This window comes from Manis javanica, chromosome 2 (assembly GCF_040802235.1).
Source record: "Manis javanica isolate MJ-LG chromosome 2, MJ_LKY, whole genome shotgun sequence".
In the NCBI taxonomy this organism is placed as follows: domain Eukaryota; kingdom Metazoa; phylum Chordata; class Mammalia; order Pholidota; family Manidae; genus Manis; species Manis javanica.
In genome coordinates, this window is record NC_133157.1 from 30447277 (window position 1) to 30468864 (window position 21588).

The 21588-nt window shown below is 36.6% G+C and overlaps 2 protein-coding genes across 5 annotated transcripts in view; one reads left to right on the plus strand and one right to left on the minus strand.

The window, feature by feature from the left end:
- Positions 1 to 21588, plus strand: part of ERP44 (endoplasmic reticulum protein 44) — a 109923-nt gene that overhangs the window by 87197 nt on the left and 1138 nt on the right. For both annotated transcript variants that reach the window (XM_037003933.2, XM_037003938.2), the window contains 5 exons: positions 4543 to 4600; positions 6129 to 6245; positions 7337 to 7448; positions 8405 to 8546; positions 19817 to 19919. In XM_037003933.2, the coding sequence (XP_036859828.2) occupies positions 4543 to 4600; positions 6129 to 6245; positions 7337 to 7448; positions 8405 to 8546; positions 19817 to 19919 (532 nt within the window). The remainder of the gene's footprint in view (positions 1 to 4542; positions 4601 to 6128; positions 6246 to 7336; positions 7449 to 8404; positions 8547 to 19816; positions 19920 to 21588) is intronic.
- Positions 1 to 21588, minus strand: part of STX17 (syntaxin 17) — a 135596-nt gene that overhangs the window by 18104 nt on the left and 95904 nt on the right. Inside the window, exons 11-12 of one of the 3 annotated variants that reach the window (XR_001853655.3) lie at positions 12848 to 12987; positions 8565 to 10395 (exon numbers count right to left, since the gene is read on the minus strand). The exons of 1 other annotated variant lie outside the window; for it this stretch is intronic. The gene's annotated coding sequence lies outside the window, so the exon portion shown is untranslated. Of the gene's footprint in view, positions 1 to 8564; positions 10396 to 12847; positions 12988 to 21588 lie in introns of those variants that run through there. One more of the 3 variants, XR_012127098.1, reaches the window with a different exon arrangement.

Here is a 21588-nt window from a genome sequence, read left to right on the forward strand (position 1 = left end):
TTTCTAAGTTTGATTTCATGTCTTACATTTAGGTCTTTAATCCATTTCAAGTTTACTTTTGTGTATAAAGTTAGGCAGTAATCCACTTTCATTCTCTTGCATGTAGCTGTTCAGTTTTCCCAACACCAGTTATTGAAGAAGCTGTCATTTCCTCATTGTCATGGCTCCTTTATTGTATATTAATTGACCATACATGCATGGGTTTATATCTGGGTTGTCTGTTCTGTTCTATTGATCTTTGTATCCTTGTGCCAGTACCATATTGTTTTGATTACTGTAGCTTTGTGATATACCTTGAAGTCAGAGTGTAATCCCCCCAGCTTTGTTGTTCTTTCTCAGGATTGCTTTGGCTATTTTGGGTCTTTTGTGGTTCCATATGAATTTCAGGATTATTTGCTTTAGTTCATTGAAAAATGCCATTGGTATTTTGGGATTGCACTGAATCTGTAAATTGCTTTGGGCTGGATGGCCATTTTGACTCTATCAATTCTTCCTATCCATGAATATGGGATAGATTTCCATTTGTTTACTTCTGAATTACTCTCATGAGTGTCTTACAGTTTTCAGAGTACAGGTCTTTCACCTCCTCGACTAGGTTTATTCCTAGGTATTTTATTCTTTTTGATGCATTTGTAAATGAAATTGTTTTCCTGATTTCTCTTTCTGCTAGTTTGTTGTTAGTATATAGGAACACAAAAGATTTCTGAGTGTTAATTTTGTATCCTGTAACTTTGCAGAATCGAGTTCTTAGTTTTAATAGTTTTTTTGGTGGAGTCTTTAGGGTTTTCTATAGGTATCATGTCAGCTGCAAAGAGTGACAGTTTTACTTCTTCCTTACCAATTTGGATGCCTTTTATCTCTTTATCTTGTCTGATTGCCATTGCTAGGACCTCCAGTACTATATTGAGTAAAAGTGGTGAAAGTGGACATAGTGTATTGTTCCTGGTCTTGGAGGAAAAGCTTTTAGCTTTTCATGATTGAGTATGATGGTAGCTGTGGTTTTTCATATATGGCTTTTATTATGTTGAGGTATGTACCCCCTATTCCCATTTTTTTGAGAGTTTTTTCATGAATGGGTGTTGAATTTTGTCAGATGCTTTTTCAGCATCTTTTAGGTGATCATGTAGTTTTTATCCTTTTTGTTAATGTGGTCTATCACATTGATTGATTTACAAATATTGTACTGTATCCCCAGAATAAACCCCACTGCTCCTTTTGATTTATTTTTGAATTCAGTTTGCCAATATTTTGTTGAGGATTTTTGCATCTATGTTCATCAGGGATTTTCATCTATAATTTTCTTTTTTTTGTAGTGTCTGTCTGGTTTTGATATTAGATTGATGCCTCATAGAATGAATTTGGAATTTTCCCCTCCTCTTCTACTTTTTGGAGTACTTTAAGATGGGTGTCAGCTCCTTAAATGTTTGGTAGAATTCAGTTGTAAAGCCATCTGATACTGGACTTTTGTTTTTTGGGAGTTTTTTGATTGCCAGTTCAATTTTGTTACTGGCAATTGGTCTGTTCAGTTTCTTCCTGGGTCAGTCTTAGAAGGTTGTACTTTTCTAGAAATTTGTCCATTTCTTCTAGGTTGTCCAATTTATTGGCATATAATTTTTCATAGAATTGTTTAATAATTCTTTGTATTTTTCTGGTATCCACTGTGACCATTCATTTTTCATTTCTGATTTTATTAGTGTACTCTCTTTTTTTCTTGATAAATCTAGGGGTTTGTCTATTTTGTTAATCTACTCAAAAAACCAGCTATTGGTTTCATTGAGTGTTTCCTATTGTATTCTTCATGTTTTATTTATTTCTGCTCTGATCTTTATTATGTCCCACCTTCTACTGACTTTGGGTTTCATTTGTTCTTTTTCTAGTTTCTTTAAATGTGAGTTTAGACTGTTTATTTGGGATTGTTCTTTCTTCTTGAGGTAGGTCTATATTACTATGTGCTTCCCTCTTAGAACTGCTTTTGCAGCATTCCACAGAGTTTGGACTGTTGTGTTTTTGTTTTCATCTGTCCCTGTGTATTGTTTGATTTCCGTTTTGATTTGGTTATTGATCCATTGATTACTTAGAAGCATGTTTTTTAGCCTCCATGTGTTTCCAAGTTTTTTGTTTTCTTTGTGTAATTTATTTCTAGTTTCATACTATTGTGGTCTAAGAAATTGCCTGATACAATTTCAATCTTTTTAAATTTATTGAGGCTCTTTTTGTGGCCTAGTATCTGATGTGTTCTGGAGAACATTCCATATATACTTAGAAAAATGCGTATCCTGCTGCTTTTGGGTGGAATATTCTGTAGACATCTGTTAAATCCATCTGATCTAATGTGTTGTTCAGTGCCTCTGTTTCCTTATTTTCTGTCTGGTTGATCTGTCCATTGATGTAAGTGGAGTGTTAAAGTTACCTAATATGAATGAGTTGCAGTTTATTTCCCTCTTGAGTTCTGTTAGTATTTGTTTTACATACTTAGTTGTTCCTATCCTCTTGTTGGACTGATCCATTTATCATTATGTGATGTCCTTCTTTGTTGTTACTTTGTTTTGTAGTCTATTTTGTCTGATATAAGTACTGCTACTCCTGCTGTTTTCTCCCTAATTATTTGCATGATATATCTTTTTCCATACCTTCACATTCAGTCTGTGAGTGTCTTTAGGTCTGAAATGAGTCACTTGCAGGCAGCATATTGGTGGGTCTTGTTTCTTTATCCTTTTTGCCACCCTATATCTTTTGATTGGTGCATTCAGTCCATTTACATGTAAGGTAATTGTTGATAGATATGTATTTATTACCGTTTTATTGTTTTCTGGTTGTTTTTGTAGTTGTTCTCTGTTCCTTTCTTCCTCTTATACTCTTTTCTTGTCATTTGATGGCTTTCTTTTTCTTTTTTAGTTTTTGTGTATCTATTGTAGGCTTTAGGTTTGTGGTTCCTGTAAGGTTTATGGATAGTTTCCTAACTATATAACAGTCTGTGTTAAGTTGATGATTACTCTGTTTCAAACACAATCCAAAAGTACTTTTCTTCTTTTCTTCCTCCACACTTTATGTACTAGATTCATAATGTGCTTTTTGCGTATCCCTTGACTGATTTTGTGTTTAGTCGATTTTACTACTCGTGTATTTTTGTTTTAATTTTGTACTTGCTTGGTAAGTCAGTGGTCTATTACCTTTACTGTGGGGTTTATTTTCACTGGTGAAAACTATTTAGGCTTAAGAACATTTACATCTATAAAAGTCTCTTTAACATATCCTGCATTGCTGGTTTAGTGGTGGTAATTTACTTCAGCTTTCATTTATCTGGGAAATTTTAATTTCTCCTTCAATTTGGAGTGATAATCTTGCTGGGTAGAGGATTCTTGGTTAAAGGCCTTTCTATTTCAGTACATTAAATCTGTCTTGCCACTCCCTTCTGCCCTGTAATGGCCTTTTTTCATTCTTAATCTGCTCCAGTTTTTCTGAAGAATGTGATACTCAGCTACTCTGCCCTTTTCCTGTGCCTACACTTTACATTGAGTCCTCTGCATTTGCTCCTTACCTTTCTGACTTCTCAGACTGTATCTCCTGTGTTTTTTTCTTTTCTCTCTCAAAATCGAGTCAGTCTTGTGGTTCTGTCCTTGACACCCTCTTCTTATTGGAGGTTTCTTATTGGAGGTTGTCTCCACCATCCCTTGACTTTATGCAATATTCTTTCTTTTCTTTGGCCCATGACTGTTAGACTTTAGTTCATATCTTGAGTAGAGTCCAGATTTCTGGCACATATGTCTCTCATTTGGTGACCTTTGTTCTTGTTTTAATGCTTTTGTAGATTGTGTGTTTTATTGTAAACATTATGAGTATTTTTTGAAGACCAATGTACAAAGTAATGAAGGAACTTCTCCATGCTTCTCATGTTCTTTCTAGCCATACAGGCCATGTTGTTGTTACTCAAATGTTGCAGACAGACTTCTGCAGCAGAGCCTTCTCTGTATCTGAAATGCTTCTCCCATTTAATGTATCAGAAAGGTCCTTCCTGATAACTTTATATAAAATTGTACTACCATCATCCAACTTGTTATTCTTTGTTCATTTATTTTCCTTCATAGCACTTTTTTTTAACCACCCATGATAACTATATCCATTGTCTGTCTGTCCCCACCAGAACGTATGTTCCATAAGAGCACAGGCATTGCCAGCTACATTCTGTGCTTCAAACTCAGAGCCAAAGCCATAGCTGGTGCGAGGGCAGCATGCAGTAAATAATTAGGGACTGACTGACTGACGGACTGAAGGATGTTCTTCCTTTCTGTCCCATGGCCATCATCTATGTTAGCATCCCTTTACGTATTTCCTGTACTACTGTAGTCAGAAACTGGAGATAAAGTCAGTGTTCAATTAATCCAAATATAATTTGAACAGAGAAAAAGTTACCCATTTGACATAGAATTTGTTGCAGAATTCACTCACCAAATACTTACTAAACACCTATTATGTGCCAGATACTATTACTGCTGTTTGTATTATTTTTTCTTAAAAATATTATTTTTATTTCTCTTCTATTAGGGCTGTTTCAAAACCAGAAAGATATAGTGGAGACAGCATAATCTACAAACCACCAGGGGTAAGTTTCTAAGTGTGCATAATTTTTAACATAAGTATATGTATAGTATGACTTACAGTTCTTTACATTTTAATATTCACAGTCATAGAATTTGTGTAGAAAGGAACCTCAAGATATCAGCTTCTGCTAATCCAAATCTTTCAAAGTAAAGATGGGACAGAGAAGCCTAAAGTCACATAAGCACTTAGTGGCAGAGCTGGGACTAGAGATCCCCTGATCCCCAGGCCTTGTCCACCTCTGTTTTGAACTCAATCTGATACCCAAATTAAAAAAAAAAACCTTCTGTGGTCTGTGATTACCTCTTGAACCTGAATCAGACTAGCCAAGCTCCCAAATCTTTTGGGGTATAAATCAACCTGCTAGGTGCCAGGTAGTAAGGAGCAGCTAGGTGTTTTTAACCATTGGCTAAGAAGTTAGGTGTGTTTTAACTTAGAAGTAGCTGCTTAGGCACAAACTGTGGTAGCCACAATTAAGAGACAAAAGTCACAGTATTTGTCATTCTGAATTGAGCTAATAGTCTGTCATTGTAATTTTTCTCACACACACAAAAATAGAAATCTGTACTTCTCAATTTGTAGTTTTCGTTTTAATGTTTGCAGTGCTGTGAAACACTGAAGTTTTTTTATGTAGTCATATGAATGATCTTTTTGCTTGGAAAGCTTGTTTCCTATTCTGAATTCAGAGAGGTATTTGCCTGTATGTTCTGTAAGTACATTTCTTTATAGTAGTTTATATACTGTGACCATCTCTAGATTATCAGAATCCAGTACAGTGTCTCACAATGTGGTTGGCTGGTAAGTGCATGGGCTCTGTAAGGAGACTGTTTTAATGTCAAATATGCCACCTTCCTAGGTGTGTGACTCTGGGAAAACTTCTTAGCTTCTTTGTGCATCAGTTTTTTTCATTAGTAAAAATAGCCATGATAATAACACTACCTGCTATATGGAGATGTTGTAAATATTAAATGAGTCAACACAAATAAGGTGCTTTACAGCAGTGCTTGGACTCAGTAGGTTTACTCTTTATGTTAGCTATTATTTCTGTCATCATTTTAGGTACTTCAAAAGTATTAACTTTTGACTGAATGTGGAAACAGATACTCTAAGTAGTTAATATTAGAGATAGTCATGCTTAGAGAGTTATCTTGTATTTTTGAAGGCTTTTTCACTGTTAGTCTCTAGATTTTCTTCTAACATTTTCAATTCTAAGGGATAGCTAAATTAATTCACTTGGATAATTCTTTTTTCATAATACCTGTCTGCCATTGGTGAAGATAATGATAAACAGTAATTGACCCAAATCCAAGGAAAAGCAGAAGGCATAGACATCACAGGTTGGATAAATGAGTCCCTGATAAATTTAGAATTACCTGTTATTTACCATCTATAACCCTCTTTCTCAGAAGTCCCTTATTTTTTCTTTTTTATTTCCTATAGCTTTTATGGGCTCAGAGATAGCTTTAAGAATGTGTTTTCACTAGGACAGGTCAGATGTGTTTAATTTTTTTTTTCTTCTGTTTTTGTAACAGCATTCTGCTCCAGATATGGTATACTTAGGATCAATGACAAATTTTGATGGGACTTACAATTGGATTCAAGATAAATGTGTTCCTCTTGTCCGAGAAATAACATTTGAAAATGGAGAGGTATGGGCTTTCTCATGTGTGTTGTTATTTTTAATTCACATTTCTGCAAAAGCAAGCTTCCTCTACTCATCCTACTACTGTACCACAGACTTAGCAGTTGTAAAAGTCACACAGTGAACAGACTACATCATCGCGATTTCCATAATACAGGCCAGTGGTTCTCCACCTTTGCTATCCCCAAACCCCTCTTTTGCATTTCCTGGTTCACTACAGCCTTGAAAATACCTCTCAGGTGATTCTGATACCCACCTTTGGTTGAAGATTAAGGGGTTATCTTTTAGAAGCAGTGCTCTGCATATTTTAGTTATAGTTAATTATATACAGTGAATAATCCTTTGCTGTAAAAAGATTTTTCTGATTCCCATCTATCTTAAAAAAATAGGTATTACTATATCTTGTATTACTCTCCACTAACAATAATTTTTAAAGCACTATAATTTTCAAGGCACTTTTGTGTATGTATATATAAAATGTATATAAACACATACATGTATAGTGGCAGGAATTTGCTAATGTTGACAAGTTGTGTATTGATTGAAAACTGGCTATGTTATGGGATTTTTGTCTTTTTCTCTGAATCAGACACTTTTCAGCTTTGAGTAAGTGTCAAGTAAGTGGAGTGGTTTTTGCAATAAACCTTAGAATACATGAAGTTTGCAGATAAAGTTTATTTATTGCTGGTACACTCAGGTTTTCAGTGTGATCTGTGAAGACTGAAAATACTAATCCTGTTACACCACCCTAAAATCAACATCTTGGTAGAGAACCACCCAAGTTCTCCCTTTGGTCAGCTCATGTGTCAATGTTGTGGCCTGATGGGGCACTAGCTGACAGACCACCCCAGTGGCCACTTCAAAGCGGAGGAGCTCCTGCACTGGTGCAGGAGTGTGGGTCCTCTGAGGGCCGGGGTACTTGATGTGGAGGGAATGAGTTCCTTTTTCCACTGAGGCTAGTGTTTATTTGCACCACTGGACTTTTTTGGGATGTTCCAAGTATTGCATGTTTATGTGGGTTGGGTTCAGAGTTGTTCCTACCTAGAATAAACTAAATGGAGAGGCTTGACAATTCTCATTGAATATTTCTCTGTACAGGAACTGACGGAAGAAGGACTGCCTTTTCTCATACTCTTCCACATGAAGGAAGATACAGAAAGTTTAGAAATATTCCAGAATGAAGTAGCCCGACAATTAATAAGTGAAAAAGGTAGAGAGATTAAGGTGTTTATTTTCATTGTTGCTTTCTTTCTCCCTCTGCCCTCCCCTCCCTCATTACATTCATAATGACATAAACATATTTGGGTTAAAAACTTACTAAGCTTCTTTAATTCTGCTCAACCCATGAGTTAACATGCAAACATGGGGTTGAGGGGGAGACATTAATAGGTAATATACAGCAGTGGCTTTTATGGTTTTAAAAAACCATGACTGTTTTAGAAGGTCAGATAATCTGTGAAACCAACTAGTGTGAAAAGTGGGATCATAGGTGGACAACATTAGTATTTTTTGTCACTTTTCTTCCAGCACTTGATACTTGTCTTGGTCCCTTTCTAATAGACAGTACCAGAGATATCACCGAGAGAACTTAGTCTGATTAACATTATTTCTAAAGGAAAGAAAGCTGAATAATTTTCTGTGGATTTCTCCAAAGCATCAAAAAAGAATTTGAGGGACCATCAGCTTTTCCTCTGTAGGAGAGAAGTCACACAAATTAAACTGAAAGCATTACACAGAGCCGGGCCCATATTTATTAGTCACTTAATAAACATTTTTGGGGTTGAATTAGATAAAAAACTCAACTAGCAGGGACTAGAAGGGCATCCTTGATGAAATGAAGACAGTCCCGTGAGAACAGCTCATCTATCAGCTTCAGGAACTTGTGTGCTCAGAACAGATGTTTGCCTATTTCAGGAAAACTTAAAATTCACTATAGCATTTGAATTCAGGTGGAGTTCTCCCAGTCTCTAATGATATTAATACTCTCTGACCTAAGACTAAAATCCTACTTCTAAAATGTAATAGTTAGGTTTTAGTTTTTGTGATCTATATTACTCTAAAGCATGTTTTTTGTTGTTCAGTATGTCACTTTTTATGAAGTTGTAGCCTTACAAGAATACAATCAAGAAAATTCTAATCTACCTCTCTAAATTCTTTCTTTTAAAGGTACAATAAACTTTTTACATGCCGACTGTGACAAATTTAGACATCCTCTTCTGCACATACAGAAAACTCCAGCCGATTGCCCTGTAATAGCTATTGACAGCTTTAGGCATATGTATGTGTTTGGAGACTTCAAGGATGTACTGTAAGTATTCATTTTGGATTTTTTAAATCTGATACGTTTTCCAAAAACGAATTTAAAACAATTGTTTGAATATTTTAAATAATCCTATTTTGGAACACTGCTTTGTTGTTTGAATGGAAAAGGTTTTTTGTTTTCTTTTTTGCCACTTTAAAGTATCATATAATTGACAGAGAATTATAATCTATCCCTTAGAAATGCCAGCATTAGATGACCTAATGCTTGGGAATTAATCTCTTAAAGATAATTTTTGGCCTTTGAGAAATTAGTTCTGAATTGACTAATTTGTCAGTACATCAAGGAATGTAGATTATAATCCTACTTCAGGTTAAAGTAAATTAGTAATATTGTTCATTTGTGATTGTGTCTAGCAAGAACATTAGTGGTATTTAAGACCCACAAGATGGCTATGACTAGGCATTTCTGGCTATTCTCAGCTATTCATAGTATTAATAAACATATAAACCTTATACATTTTTATCAGCTTTCTGAGATGTTAAACACATGGTAAAAAATGGAGCTGCTTCTTCATACATGAAAAATGTAAGCAATACAATTAATTCAAATTAGACCTTTTCTTTCAAAACTTCATTTAAATACTTTTGTGTATGTGTCCAGAGCTTTGTGATTCGAAGTCCTACTAAGGAATGAATTATCTCACTTACTTCTAACTACTTCAATAGAGGTGTAGTTGTTTGAGAGAAGATTCTCTTTCCCAACATGTAGTAGGCCTAGATTTGAGTCCTGCCATGGACAAGGCACTTCTCTGTCCTTGTTTCTTTATACTTAAGGTTGATGGTATGGTCTACTTAATGGAATTATTATGAAAATTAATGAGAGATGATTGTTGTGTCAAACCACTAAGTACTAAAATATTGGTTGCTTTTACTTAACACTTTAAAAGAATACCATTTAGTCTAGTAACTCATTAAGTATTTATCCAGGTTTTCTATATGACAGTCATTGTATAATATAAACCAGACCATACAAACCAACAGTTTAAAGTTTACTAAGACCGGATCCCTGCTTTCAAAGAAGTCACAACTAAGCAGAGAAAGGAGACAAGCAGGGGTAACAGGCAATTGCGTATTCTGATGTGGTAAGTGCTCTGACAGAGTTCAAAGGTATCTGATCCAAGATTTCTGGAGATGCTGATGCCTGAGGTAGGTCCTAAAGTTCTGTAGAAGTTTATCATCGAGGTGAGAAGGAGACATGTCTTGGAGAAAGGGGACATTGCAGAAACAAGTACAGAGACTGTTGGCTGAATATGAGTGGATGGGAGGGGGAATTAGGATGAGGTTAGAGGAGTAAGCAGCGGCTAGCTCATGAAAGCCTTTATTTGCTGGGTTAAGGACATTTGACATTATCCTGAAAACTATGAAGAGCCAGTGAAGGGTTTTAGTTGGGATTATTTTTAAAAGGTCACTCTGGCTACAAAGTGGAGAACATTAAAGGGGCCAAAATAGAATCTAGAAGATGGTTCAGTAATCCAGGCAAAATTGATAACAGATAACAACCAGTAGATGATTCTTGGATGAATGAATTACCTAAACAAGTAATGCAGTAGCAGTAAAGCTAGGAGGAGTTGGTATCTTAGTAAATGGGGGAGAAGGAAACCAGCAGTGTTGGCTGAGTATCTGATGTTGAGCCATTAACTGAGCTGGGAACTCAGTAGAGATGCAGCCTTGCAGATAATGGTTCCATCTTGGGGTCTGCTGGACTTGAGGTGCCTGTGGGCCAAAGGAGAAGAGTGTCCGGTAGGGAGTTCATGTGGCTCTGGGATGCAGCCGTGGGATGCAGCTGGGTCCTGGACACATGAGGAGATAGCTGGTATTGAAAGCGATGAGATGACCTAGATCAGGGTGGAGAATGTGCACTGATGAGTAACAATATTTAAAGAGAGGACAGAAGAACAAATATGTACGAACAGCTAAGAAAGAGGACGTATCAAAGAAGTAAAAGAAAAAAAAATCAGAAAAGAGTAATATGGGAATTGAGTGAGGAGTACTTTTAGCAGGAAGAAATGTTTAGCCAGAGGATAATGGATAAAGCATCTGTTAGACTGTTAGATTTAACCTCCAAATGGCTCTATGGCAATGAAGTGAAGAGTGACTGTTTGGTGAGGAAATGAAGATTTTACAAGAAAACTCTTGGAAGAAGCTAGCTTGTAAAGGAAAAGAAAAATAGTGGGGGTAGTTTCTGAGAGACATAGGATGAAGTAAAGTTTTAGCTCCCCCCACCCCGTATGGTACAAAATCTAAACCCTTTGTGGAGTGAGGAGTTACTGGAGAGAGAGGAAAGAGGGGCTAATTGATAAAGCAAAACCATAAAGAGCACAGAGGGGATGAGAAGCAAGCAAAGAGCCTTCTTCCTCTGGTGCGAAAGAGGAAAGGAAGGGCAGCATTTCTTTGCGGGTGTGGGGGATTCTGGTGCTGACAGTGGCCGAAGATGCTGAGGTTCCTGTCTGACTCATCTGTTTAACTATGGCTATGCAAGCAAGCTCATTCGGTGAGTGTGAGGAGGTGGGGGATCATTGAGAAGGCAGGACTAAGCTGGATTTACAAAGGAAGAGTAGCTGTACCCAGAAATCCACCTTAAAGATCCACATCTAACATCCCAGGATTTACTTAAAAACTGGAACTCAGAAGTCCCCTGAGCAAGTGGGTGAGCTACTGGGACAGGTGGAAATGTCCTAGCTGGTTGGGGGCCCCCTTCCTCCCTTCATAGGTTTGCTTCTTGAAGCCACAAGCTCAAGCTTAAAGTACGAGCTTTTTAGGAGAGAGGGGAGTTGTTCTGCTGGCTGGGCTTGCTACAAGAGCTTCCAGGTAGATTGACTGTTTTTGGCATTAAAATATTACCTTACTCATGGATCATTCATAGGAAGTCTTCTCATCCCATCTCCCCACCTCTAGGAGTGAGTAAATCTTGGGTTATTTATTTTCCTTTCCCTTTTCACTGGAAACTTATAGCCCTAATTATGATGTCTCAACTTAGTGGAAGTCAACAGGATGCTGACTAGGTTAGGTTTACCAATCAGCAGCCAAATTGTGCCCCATTTTCTTTTACTCCTAGGAACATGGTATTAACACTTTAAGAGGAACCTGTGAGTTATTCCATCTTGGTTATCTTATGTTTTCCCCTCCAGTTCTGAAGTCAGATTTAAAACACTCTAGCACTTCTTATCCCATCTTGGTGTCTGTCAGAGAACCGAAACGAACACAAGTGGTCATACTCCTTATCACATGACCCGGTCCCCCTACTCTCCAGCGGTTTACTGAACCAAAAGATGGGCCCTTGACCAAGAAAAGTGAATCTGTCAGCTGGCAGCATTCTATGTAATAAGCCTTGGTACAAAAAGACACTGAGCCAGTTAGATTTTCCAAAGAATGTAGAAATGGTAAGTGGACCTCTCCCAGCCTGCAAGTGTATAGTCCCGTGAGTAGGGGAGAGAAATAAGTGACTATATTTGAAACAAATTACTTCTTTAATTTCTCTGTCAGGTGCCTGATTTTTCCCTACTAGGCACTGTTCCCTCTGATATTTTTTTTAATTGTAAGGAGGCACTGTGTGAACTACAAAGTGAGCCTACGTGAATAGTTAGTGTTAGAAATCAAATAAAACAGGTAGCTAAGTGAATCTGACACATTTAATGGCTTGCATAATTGCAATTGTACTGCATGGTAATTAAGGCTTACATGATAAGCGGTTTCTATCAATTACTGTAATTACTAATACTTTTACTTAGTAACTCAGCCATTTCTGGGGTCAAGTGGAGGAAGTATGGCTGTAGTGAGGAAAGAGGAAGCTGATTTACAGTGCAGTTCCTCCCATGCCAGAGGTAATAGGCCTTGGGGGTGTGGTGGGGGTGTGCTACCTGTGTTCTGCTCACCTCTTATTTCAGAGGAACTGAGGCTTTGGGAGGGAACTTAACCAGCAAGGCCACACCACTGATTAGTGGCAGGGCCAGGAGTCATGTCAGGGTATACTGAACCACAAAGTCCCAAGCTCATAACACTTGATACCAAAGCAATTACATTTTTCATACCTATAAAAAGCAGTGTAGTGTGAACGTGAAAGATGTTTAAGAGACAGTACTTACTAGTACCTGAGACTTAGTCACAGATCTATGAATCCTTAGTGTTTTCCTATAGGTTGACCAGATTGGTTTCTTGCCAAATGCAAAGCAGTAGATTTTATATGGAGATAGGAAAAGAATGGGGGGTAATTTCAGAACCTAAGGGCAGGTCTAGGAAATGTTCTATAGCCCTGAGAGAAAGGAAGAAATGGTGCACCGTACAACATACCATATCACCGTTGGACTTTAAAAAGAAATCTCTTCTGAAAAATGGTGGCCAGCGAACACCCAACCATCTGCACCTTGGCTAATGGGTTCTCAGCTGCCACAGCAGCGGGTGATGGGGAAGAAGCAGGCTTCAGCTCACTCCTAAGACAATGGAACAGGCTGCTTTAGTGCTGAGTCCTCCAACTGGGTGTACTAGGCCATTTTCCCAAATCACTAAATTACGGGACATACTGTAATCCCTTGAACTGCTCAGTCTGGTAAGGTTGGCTGCAGCTGATTGGCGGCACTGGGGGAAGGTGGGGGCTGCTGTGTGGACATTGGGGTGGTGGGGCAAACCCAAGACCAGTGGGCAGATGGCTCACTGATTTCACAATTTGGTCACTTGCTAAGACCAATTAGCCTGCCTCCATGAGCTTGGAGGGAGCAAATCGGGAATTGGATGGAATGATAAAGAACTTGGAGGGATAGGTAGAAGAAAAGCTTCAAATCTGGGCACTGTTAAGGTCCCTTTTAAATTACAGAATCTGTTTTTGTTCATCATTATCTAGCAGCCACCCCCCCTTTTTTTTTTGCCCAAATAAGGCTTTTCTTAAGTGGAAAAAAAAATTGATACCAAGAAAGTTACTAAAAAGGCAAATTTTATTTAGTTGTTTTTATTTTCTTTATTATACCAACAGTCTTGCGACAGCATCAGTTGACATTCAGTACATGTTTTGATTAATTTTCGTTTAATCTGCTTCTTACAAATTTAAGAGTTTGACTCCTTTGAATCTATGTATCTGCACATCTGGAATATAGCCTAATATTTATCTGCTACCATTTGCCATGTTCCCCATTCCAGTATATCTTACCATGTATAACAAGCTTATAAAATAGGTATTATTTCCATTTTTACAGTAAAAAAAAGTTAAGCTCCAAGAGATTTTGTGACTCTACAAAAGTCAAGCCACTAAGGACGTAATATATATGGCACAACTTGGGTGCTCAGACTCTCAATCCAGACTGCTTAGTTGTAATCCCAATCTGTTACCTACTAGTTATATTATACCCTGTGCAATTTCTTACCACTTCTTTGCCTCAGTTTCCTCATCTGCAAAATGGAAGTAATAGGGTCTACTTCATAGGGTTGTTTTGAGCATTAAATGAATATGTGTATCTGTAGCTCTTAGAACAGTGACAACATGGTAAGTGCAGTTTGAGGCTTGCTATGTTTATTATGACAGTATATTCAGATTCAAATCCAAGTCTATTAGACTCTAAAAACAATACAATAAAGTTAAATAAAGTAATACATGGGTTTGTACTACACTGTGTAATTTCAGTTAAAAAACAGTACACTATATTAGGCAATTGAATCCAGCAATACATAAAAAAACAGTACATCACAACCAAATGGGCTTCATCCCAAGCATGCAAGGCTGGTTCAACACTCAGAAACCAATAAATGTTAAGTTTGGAATATTAATGAATAAGCAAGAAAAACTGATCACATTAGTACATGCAGAAAGCATTTGACAAAATTCAGCATCCACTCAAGACAGAAATGCTTAACTAGGAATGTATGGAAACTAAATCTGATAAAGGACATTTATAAAGAAATTACAAGTAATACCATATTTAATAGTGAAAGACTGAATAGTTTAGATCAGGAACCAGGTGAAGATGTCTAGTCTCCCTGAGTTTGAGTGTGTGTGTGTGTGTGTGTGTGTGTGTGTGTGTGTGTGTGTGTGTGTGTGTGTGTGTGTGTGTGTGTGTGTGTTAAGCACATCATTTGTTCTTTTATTTCTGATAGTTAAAATTTTGGTTACTTCGTGGATGATTTTGAAAGTTAATAAGATGCCAAAGAATAAATTAAAAATCACCCATAAATCCACAAATGAGATCTATTGTTTGTGTCATAAAATCAAGGCCATGCTGTTTTATGAATTTTATTTTTAGCTTATCTATATATCATAAACATCTTCCCATGTCCTTAATATTTTTCCCATTATTTCTAATGGTTAGTTTGCCTTTAAATGGATTGATTTGTTTAACCCCTGTTGTTTGAATCCAGGTTTCATTCATGAAAAAAATCAGTAACACTCCTACTTTATAAATAAGTAAAAGTCCTACTGCGACTTTCCCAGACTCATCCTCCTCAGCACTCCTGGAGTGTTGAGTGCTGTAGGATAGAACACTCTCTACCTGAGGTCTGTGACCTCATGGTTTTCCTTTCTTTCTGGCTCTTGTTCTACTGATTGTGCATCATCTTTGATCGCCTTGAGGAGTCATCATAATATTGTGCTGTCCAATACGATAGACACTAGCCATATGTGAACACTTAAGTTTAAATTAATTAAAATGAAAATTTTAAAGTCAGTTTTTCAGGCATTTCAAGTGCTCAATGGCTGCATATGGGTAGTGGCTGCCGTAGTGGATAGATTGGATAATACAACATTTTCCATGTTCGCAGAAAAATCTGGACAGTTCTATTGCTGTCATAGAGCCTGCAGCTATAAGGAACAAACTTCAAGGAGAATAAAAACACAGGATTTGTGTTGAAAACAGGAAAATGACAGGAGTGGAATTGCTTGAGGCATAGAGTAGAATATATAACGAAGATATGATGTACACACACACACACACACAAACACACAGAATATTATTGAGCCTCAATGAAGGATCCTGTCATTTGCAACATGGATGAACCTGGAGGATGTTATCCTAAGTGAAATAAGCCAGACACAGAAAGACAAATACTGCATGATCTCAGTATATGTGGAATCTAAAAATACCTGGGTTGTTTTTTCGGTCTTGGCTATTGTGAATAATGTTGCAGTGAACAGGGTAACGTAGATATCTCTTCAAGATCCTGGTTTCATTTCCTTCAGGTATATCCTCAGAAGTGGGATTGCTGGATCATATGGTAGTTCTATTTTTAATTTTTTTGAGGAACCTTCGTGCTGTTTTCCATAAGACTACCAGTTTACATTTCCATGAATAGTTACAGGGTTCCCTCTTCTTCCCTCTTCTCCACACCCTTGGCAACACTTGTGTTACTTGGTAATAGCCATTCTAAAGGTGTGAAGTGATAGCTCATTGTGCTTTTGCTTTGTAGTTCTTTGATTAGTGACATTGAACATCTTTTCACGTATCTGTTGGCTGTCTCTTTTGAGAAATGTCTGTTCAGGTTCATTTTTAAATCAGGTTTTCTTGCTTTTGAGTTGTTTTAGTTTGATGTATTTTAGATAATAATCCCTTATCAGATATGTATGATTTGCAAATATTTTTTCCCATTCTGTAGGTTGTCTCTCTACTCTGTTGATTGTTTCCTTTGCTGTACAGAAGCTTTTTAGTTTGATGGAATTTTCTTTAATCCATTTGAGTTGATTTTTGTTATGTGATGTGAGATAGGGTCCAATTTCATTCTTCTGCATGTGGATATCCCGTTTTCCCATTTAAAGGACTGCCCTTTTCCCACTGTGTATCCTTGGCACGTTTGTTAAAGATCACTTGACTAAGAATGTGTAGATTTATTTTTGGGCTCTCTATTGTGTTCCATTGGTCTATATGTCTTTGTGTACTAGTACCATACTGAAACTGGGATACATTGCTGGTGAGTCTGCACTCTGATACAGCCACTCTGGAAAACAGTCTGGCAGTTTCTTAGAAAGTTAAACATATCATCTTCTGTATAACCCAGTATTTCTCCTAGAGAAGTAAACTTATGTTCACACAAAAACCTGGGTACAAATGTTTGTAGTAATAGCATTGTTCAAAATCACCAAAATCTTGAAAGCCCAAATATCTTTCAGTGGATGAAGGCTTAAATTTTGTGGTATATCCACTCAGTGGAATACTATTCAGCAGTATATAAAGGGACAAACATATTTCTACAAGACTAAAATGGGTGAATTTCAAATGCAGTGTGCTAAGTAAAAGAAGCCAGTCTCATGTTTACATATTGTATAATTCTATGTACATGTCATTCTGGCAAAGCAGGTTATAAGGAACAGAATAGACAATGGTTAGCAGGAGTTACAGGGAGTAGAGAGTCTGACTAAATAAAGGGATTTTTGAATTGTTCTGTATCCTGTTTGTGGAGGTGGTAATGGGATGCAATATGTATATGTTAAAACTCAGAACTGTAAGCCTTAAAGTGAATTCTCCTGTAAGCAAAATTTTAAAAATACTTTCTCCTTGTGTTTGTCAAAGCTTGTTAATGATACACTTAATATTTATGAGTTTTAGTTTCTAAATTTTGCATCACCTAAAAATAGATTGTAAACAGAACTGTTTGGAGGATGGGAAACACTTAGGAGTTCTAATTAGAAAAATTGTACCCAAAAGTGTGAAAACATAATTGAATTTATTATGGTAAGGGCCCATTTATTTTCCTTTTTAGCAGATAAGCATGTCTGTTTTATTGACAATGAATTGTTGATTCACTGATTGTTACTTAACAAAGGTGGATAGTTTCTGGCCACAAGCCAGCGCTTTTGTAGTAATGTTTTTCTACCAAATCAGTTCAGATTCATCCTATCTCCCTTGTCTTTGCCTTTTGCTTACAATCCTTTCTTTTTGTCTGTTTATGGAAAAAAAATAAAACAGGAAAAAATCTGTTCTGTTCTCTATGAATTTGTTACATTTAAGATTTAGTTATAATTTTTTATTGTCTAGCGGAAGCTGTCCACACTACTGACTGTGCTCCTTTTTGGACTTTCTAAAATAACAATAGGCTTAATCATTATAGACCATTTGCAACTCTTTGAACTCAATGGATATATTTTAGCACTTTTTGTTGTGGGTAATAGCAGATGATACAAAATTTTATCTCCTCTCCGGTGTTGTCTCTGGTGCTTGTGCAATTTCTTCAGCACCAGAAAACCTTTCAGAGGCATTCTGTCAATACAACTACCTGACAGTCATTTGTATTTGTAAACTGTGCATTTGGCACCTGCTGGTCTCTGCTGCATTGGAGCTAGTGGGGAGCCAGAATGGGTGTACAATGAAGTTATTGGTTGGTACATCTCAGTGGGAGTTATTGAAGGGAAGAAACAGCACTTGCAGGACCTCAGTAGAGGATAAAAAGAAAACTGGTAATATTAATATAAGCCATCTATTCTTTGCTACTAAAAAATAATGATTTAAAAAGTCAATTCTACTGAAGGAATTACAATGTTTGTGGACATGCACTTTAATTCTTTTAACAGATATGAAAAAGTGTTTCTATTTAAAATACATAATGAATTAAAAACAAAGATCTCAGTGAAGACACACTTCATATGAGCAGAAATACACTTTAAGACAAGTGAAAAAATGCTTAATTTCTGAAGAAATGTAAATTAAAATGCAGGTGTCTCTGATCAAATTAACAAACACTATAAAAAAAAGGTAACACTGGCACAGAGCAGGTAGACAGGTAGCAGCAAAAATTGGTGTTCTGTGATATAATTTGCCTGCACTTTGTCAAAAGTTATTTTTTAACCCAATATAAATGGTCCCTGACTAATGACAGTCTGACTTAAGATTTTTTGACTTCATGATGTTGTGAAAGCAGTATGCATTGCACTCTGAATTCCGATCTTTTCCAGGGCTAGTCATGTGCAGTAGGAGCCTCTGTCACGCTGCTGGGCAGCGGCAGCGAGCTGCAGCTCCCAGTCGGCCATGCAATCACGAGGGTAAACATTTACAACCATTCTCACCCATACGGCCAGTATTTTTCACTTTCAGTGCAGTATTCAATAAGATTACATATATTAGTCAACACTTTATTAGAAAATAGGCTTCGTGCTAGGTAATTTTGCCCAACTGTAGGCTAATATAAGTACCTGAGCATGTTTAAGGTAGGCTGGGATAAGCTATGATGTTTGGTAAGTTAGGTGTATTAAATGCATTTTCAACTTAATGATATTTTCAATTTATGATGGATTAATTGGGATATATCCCCATTGTAAATTGAGGAAGATCTGTACTCCTGCTTTATTGGATACAACTCAAGGAAATAAGTTCAAAGAAAAAAGTATGATATATAAGTCTGCTTAGCTTTTTTACTACAGTGCATGTGTCTAAACTGCAAACTTGCTCATGCCATGTTGGTAATTAGGGGAATGATGTCAGTATAAAGTAAGTTATGTTGGTCCCTGTGTTATTTTCCTCAGAATGTTTCGAAGCCATCAAAGAAAGCCTTTTCACTATTAAAGAGAATGCCTTCACGGTATACGAAGACCTCCAAAAAAAAAAAGCCAGTGTTGCGGTTTGAGAAATGCTTTGCTTTCACAATGTTAAGCTATTGAGGGAGCTGCTCATGTGGTTGAATAAGTTGTGAGAAATTTCCCCATTTTTACAAAAACCAAAAAACATGAAAAGCTATACACTCATTTATTTTGTTAAAACTGGTTCTGTTGGCATGAACGCCCTCAAGGGCATGCATCTCAAAAGAGGACCTACAAGCTCCAGGTTAAGGCTGCAGAGGATCACCTGGCTGACACAGGGCTCCGATGCTGGTGGTGGCTGAAAAGTACTACTGTTTTTGTTCTAGGCTCTTAGTAGTATTCTGGCTACAAACCTACACAGTTTTAAGTGGTTATCCCCTACCACTATTTTTCTCTTGAGCCCTATTATTTTTAGTGTGATTTTGCAGAACATAAGGCTTTTTTGGTTATATATATCTTAGGGAAAATACATAAATGCCCAACAATAATAAGGATTAAGTAAGTTTTAGGACAGCATCTTGATAAACTCATGTTAAAATGATAAGCACAGATAAATTTCTATGAAATAAGTGTTAGAGTTTGAACACAAAACTGAGTATCTAGATATCATGATTTCAGTTGTGTAAAACTATTCAAAATATACTTGACCTATAAATAGTTATGGTGGGATTGGAGGTAAAATTAAATTTTTTTATTGTTATGAATTGGTAAAACAGAGGTAAAAGAAAGTTCATGTTAACAGTTTAAGCTAAATTTTTATTTGACTTTGGTTTTAGAATTCCTGGAAAACTCAAGCAGTTCGTGTTTGACTTACATTCTGGAAAACTACACCGAGAATTCCATCATGGTCCTGACCCAACTGATACAGCCCCAGGACAGGTGAGGCTCTTGCTTTTCAGTGGGAGCTCTTCTTTTTCTCTTTTTCAGTTAGTCTTGAAGAGGACCTAAAGCTGCTGCAGAGACTTCAGTTTCTGCTCTTGAATGTCTTTGTAAAGAAATTCTGAACAGACTCTAGATAATATACAAATTGTTCCTTTAAAATTAATTTTTAAAAATTTAGATCTTCAGAGTTCTAAGAATGTTACAGTGTAATTTCTTGATCACATGAACTAAGGTAGTGTGAATATATCCTCTGTGGAGTATGGCTAATAGGGTTAAATACAGTTGGCTCCAAATAGAAGTAGAAGGTAGGAAATGGAAGCAGGTAGATAAGCAAATACATCAGTGGATCCCATTAATTGTTCAAGCCTTCCTCTGTGGCTGGGACTGACCACACTATAAAGAAAACAATGATTTGATGTTCTTGCTAAACCATCCTAAGAGCTCCTCACCAATATAATATTCATAATGCTCAAAACTTACAGTCTCCATCTGCAATTTAGAATGCTTGACAACTAGTCAGTGAAATTTCGTATTTACTTTTCATATTTTTTAACCTTAGAATTTTACCTTTTCTACCTTGTAACTTCTGTTACAAGTAATTTCTAAGTTCCCACTTTGTTTCAACACACTTAAATTTGCATTTTGATGCATTATTGATTGGTGTCATGTTGAGAGGAAGATGATATATAATTCTTATGCTCAGAACTTCACTTCTTTGTCCAAAGAACATCCACATATGAAAGAAAAATAAACACTGAGTTTTTCTTTAAGAGTCAAATTAAGTTGAGAATCAAGAGTTCCTTTAAGGAAGCTAATGTGCTTTTTCTTTGAAATCTGAGATCAGATTTTTCTCTGATAATTAAGCAACAATCAAAGTGGGAAAACTGTTGGCAATAACCCAAAGGTATTATTTTCCTCAGAAAAGTATGTCTGCTTATGCTTAGTGTTTTATCAGGGAAAAGATGTAGCTTACCATTATTGTATTATCCTGATTTATTTCAACTGTCCATTAGCCAATGAATTCCCTGTACTTCATAGTAATATAATTTCCAGCTTTCTTAAACCAACATATATCTTAGCCAAAAATAAAAAACATATTGGGGAAGAGGAACATGACAGTAAAATGGGAAGTTTTAGACATTTTGCTTCCCATTATAATGGCAATGTGTCATTACATATGGTATGTAATCTAAGCACTGTGCCTGTGTTAACTACAAGGGAGGGTCATGTTTGCTCTTAAGCTCACAGCATAGAGATAAAGGATATGCTATACTGCCTTTTCTCCAAAATTCTTGGAAGTCACTCTTATATAGTTCCATTGTATATTTTTGTCTGCTGTTGATATACAAGTAAAATACTACAGAAATTAATTTCTTGCAGCATTGAAGTATTTGTTTTCCTCATGTCAATTAGTTTTGATAACTTTTGGCATCCAGGTAATTGCTCAGTGAGAGCAATTATTTTGCTACTTTGGTATTGTAGATTATTTACAGAGTAGATGCTTTCAATTCTCTTAACAGGAAGGGCTTGAGCCCACTTAGTCAGGGTTGTGCTGCTTCTACAGAATGGTCTAGAAAAGCACCCAGGTGTCGAGTATTCTGTTTCCTTGCACCACACTTCGGGAACTGTCAACACATGCATGGTTGATGGCTCTGTGGCAGCTGTG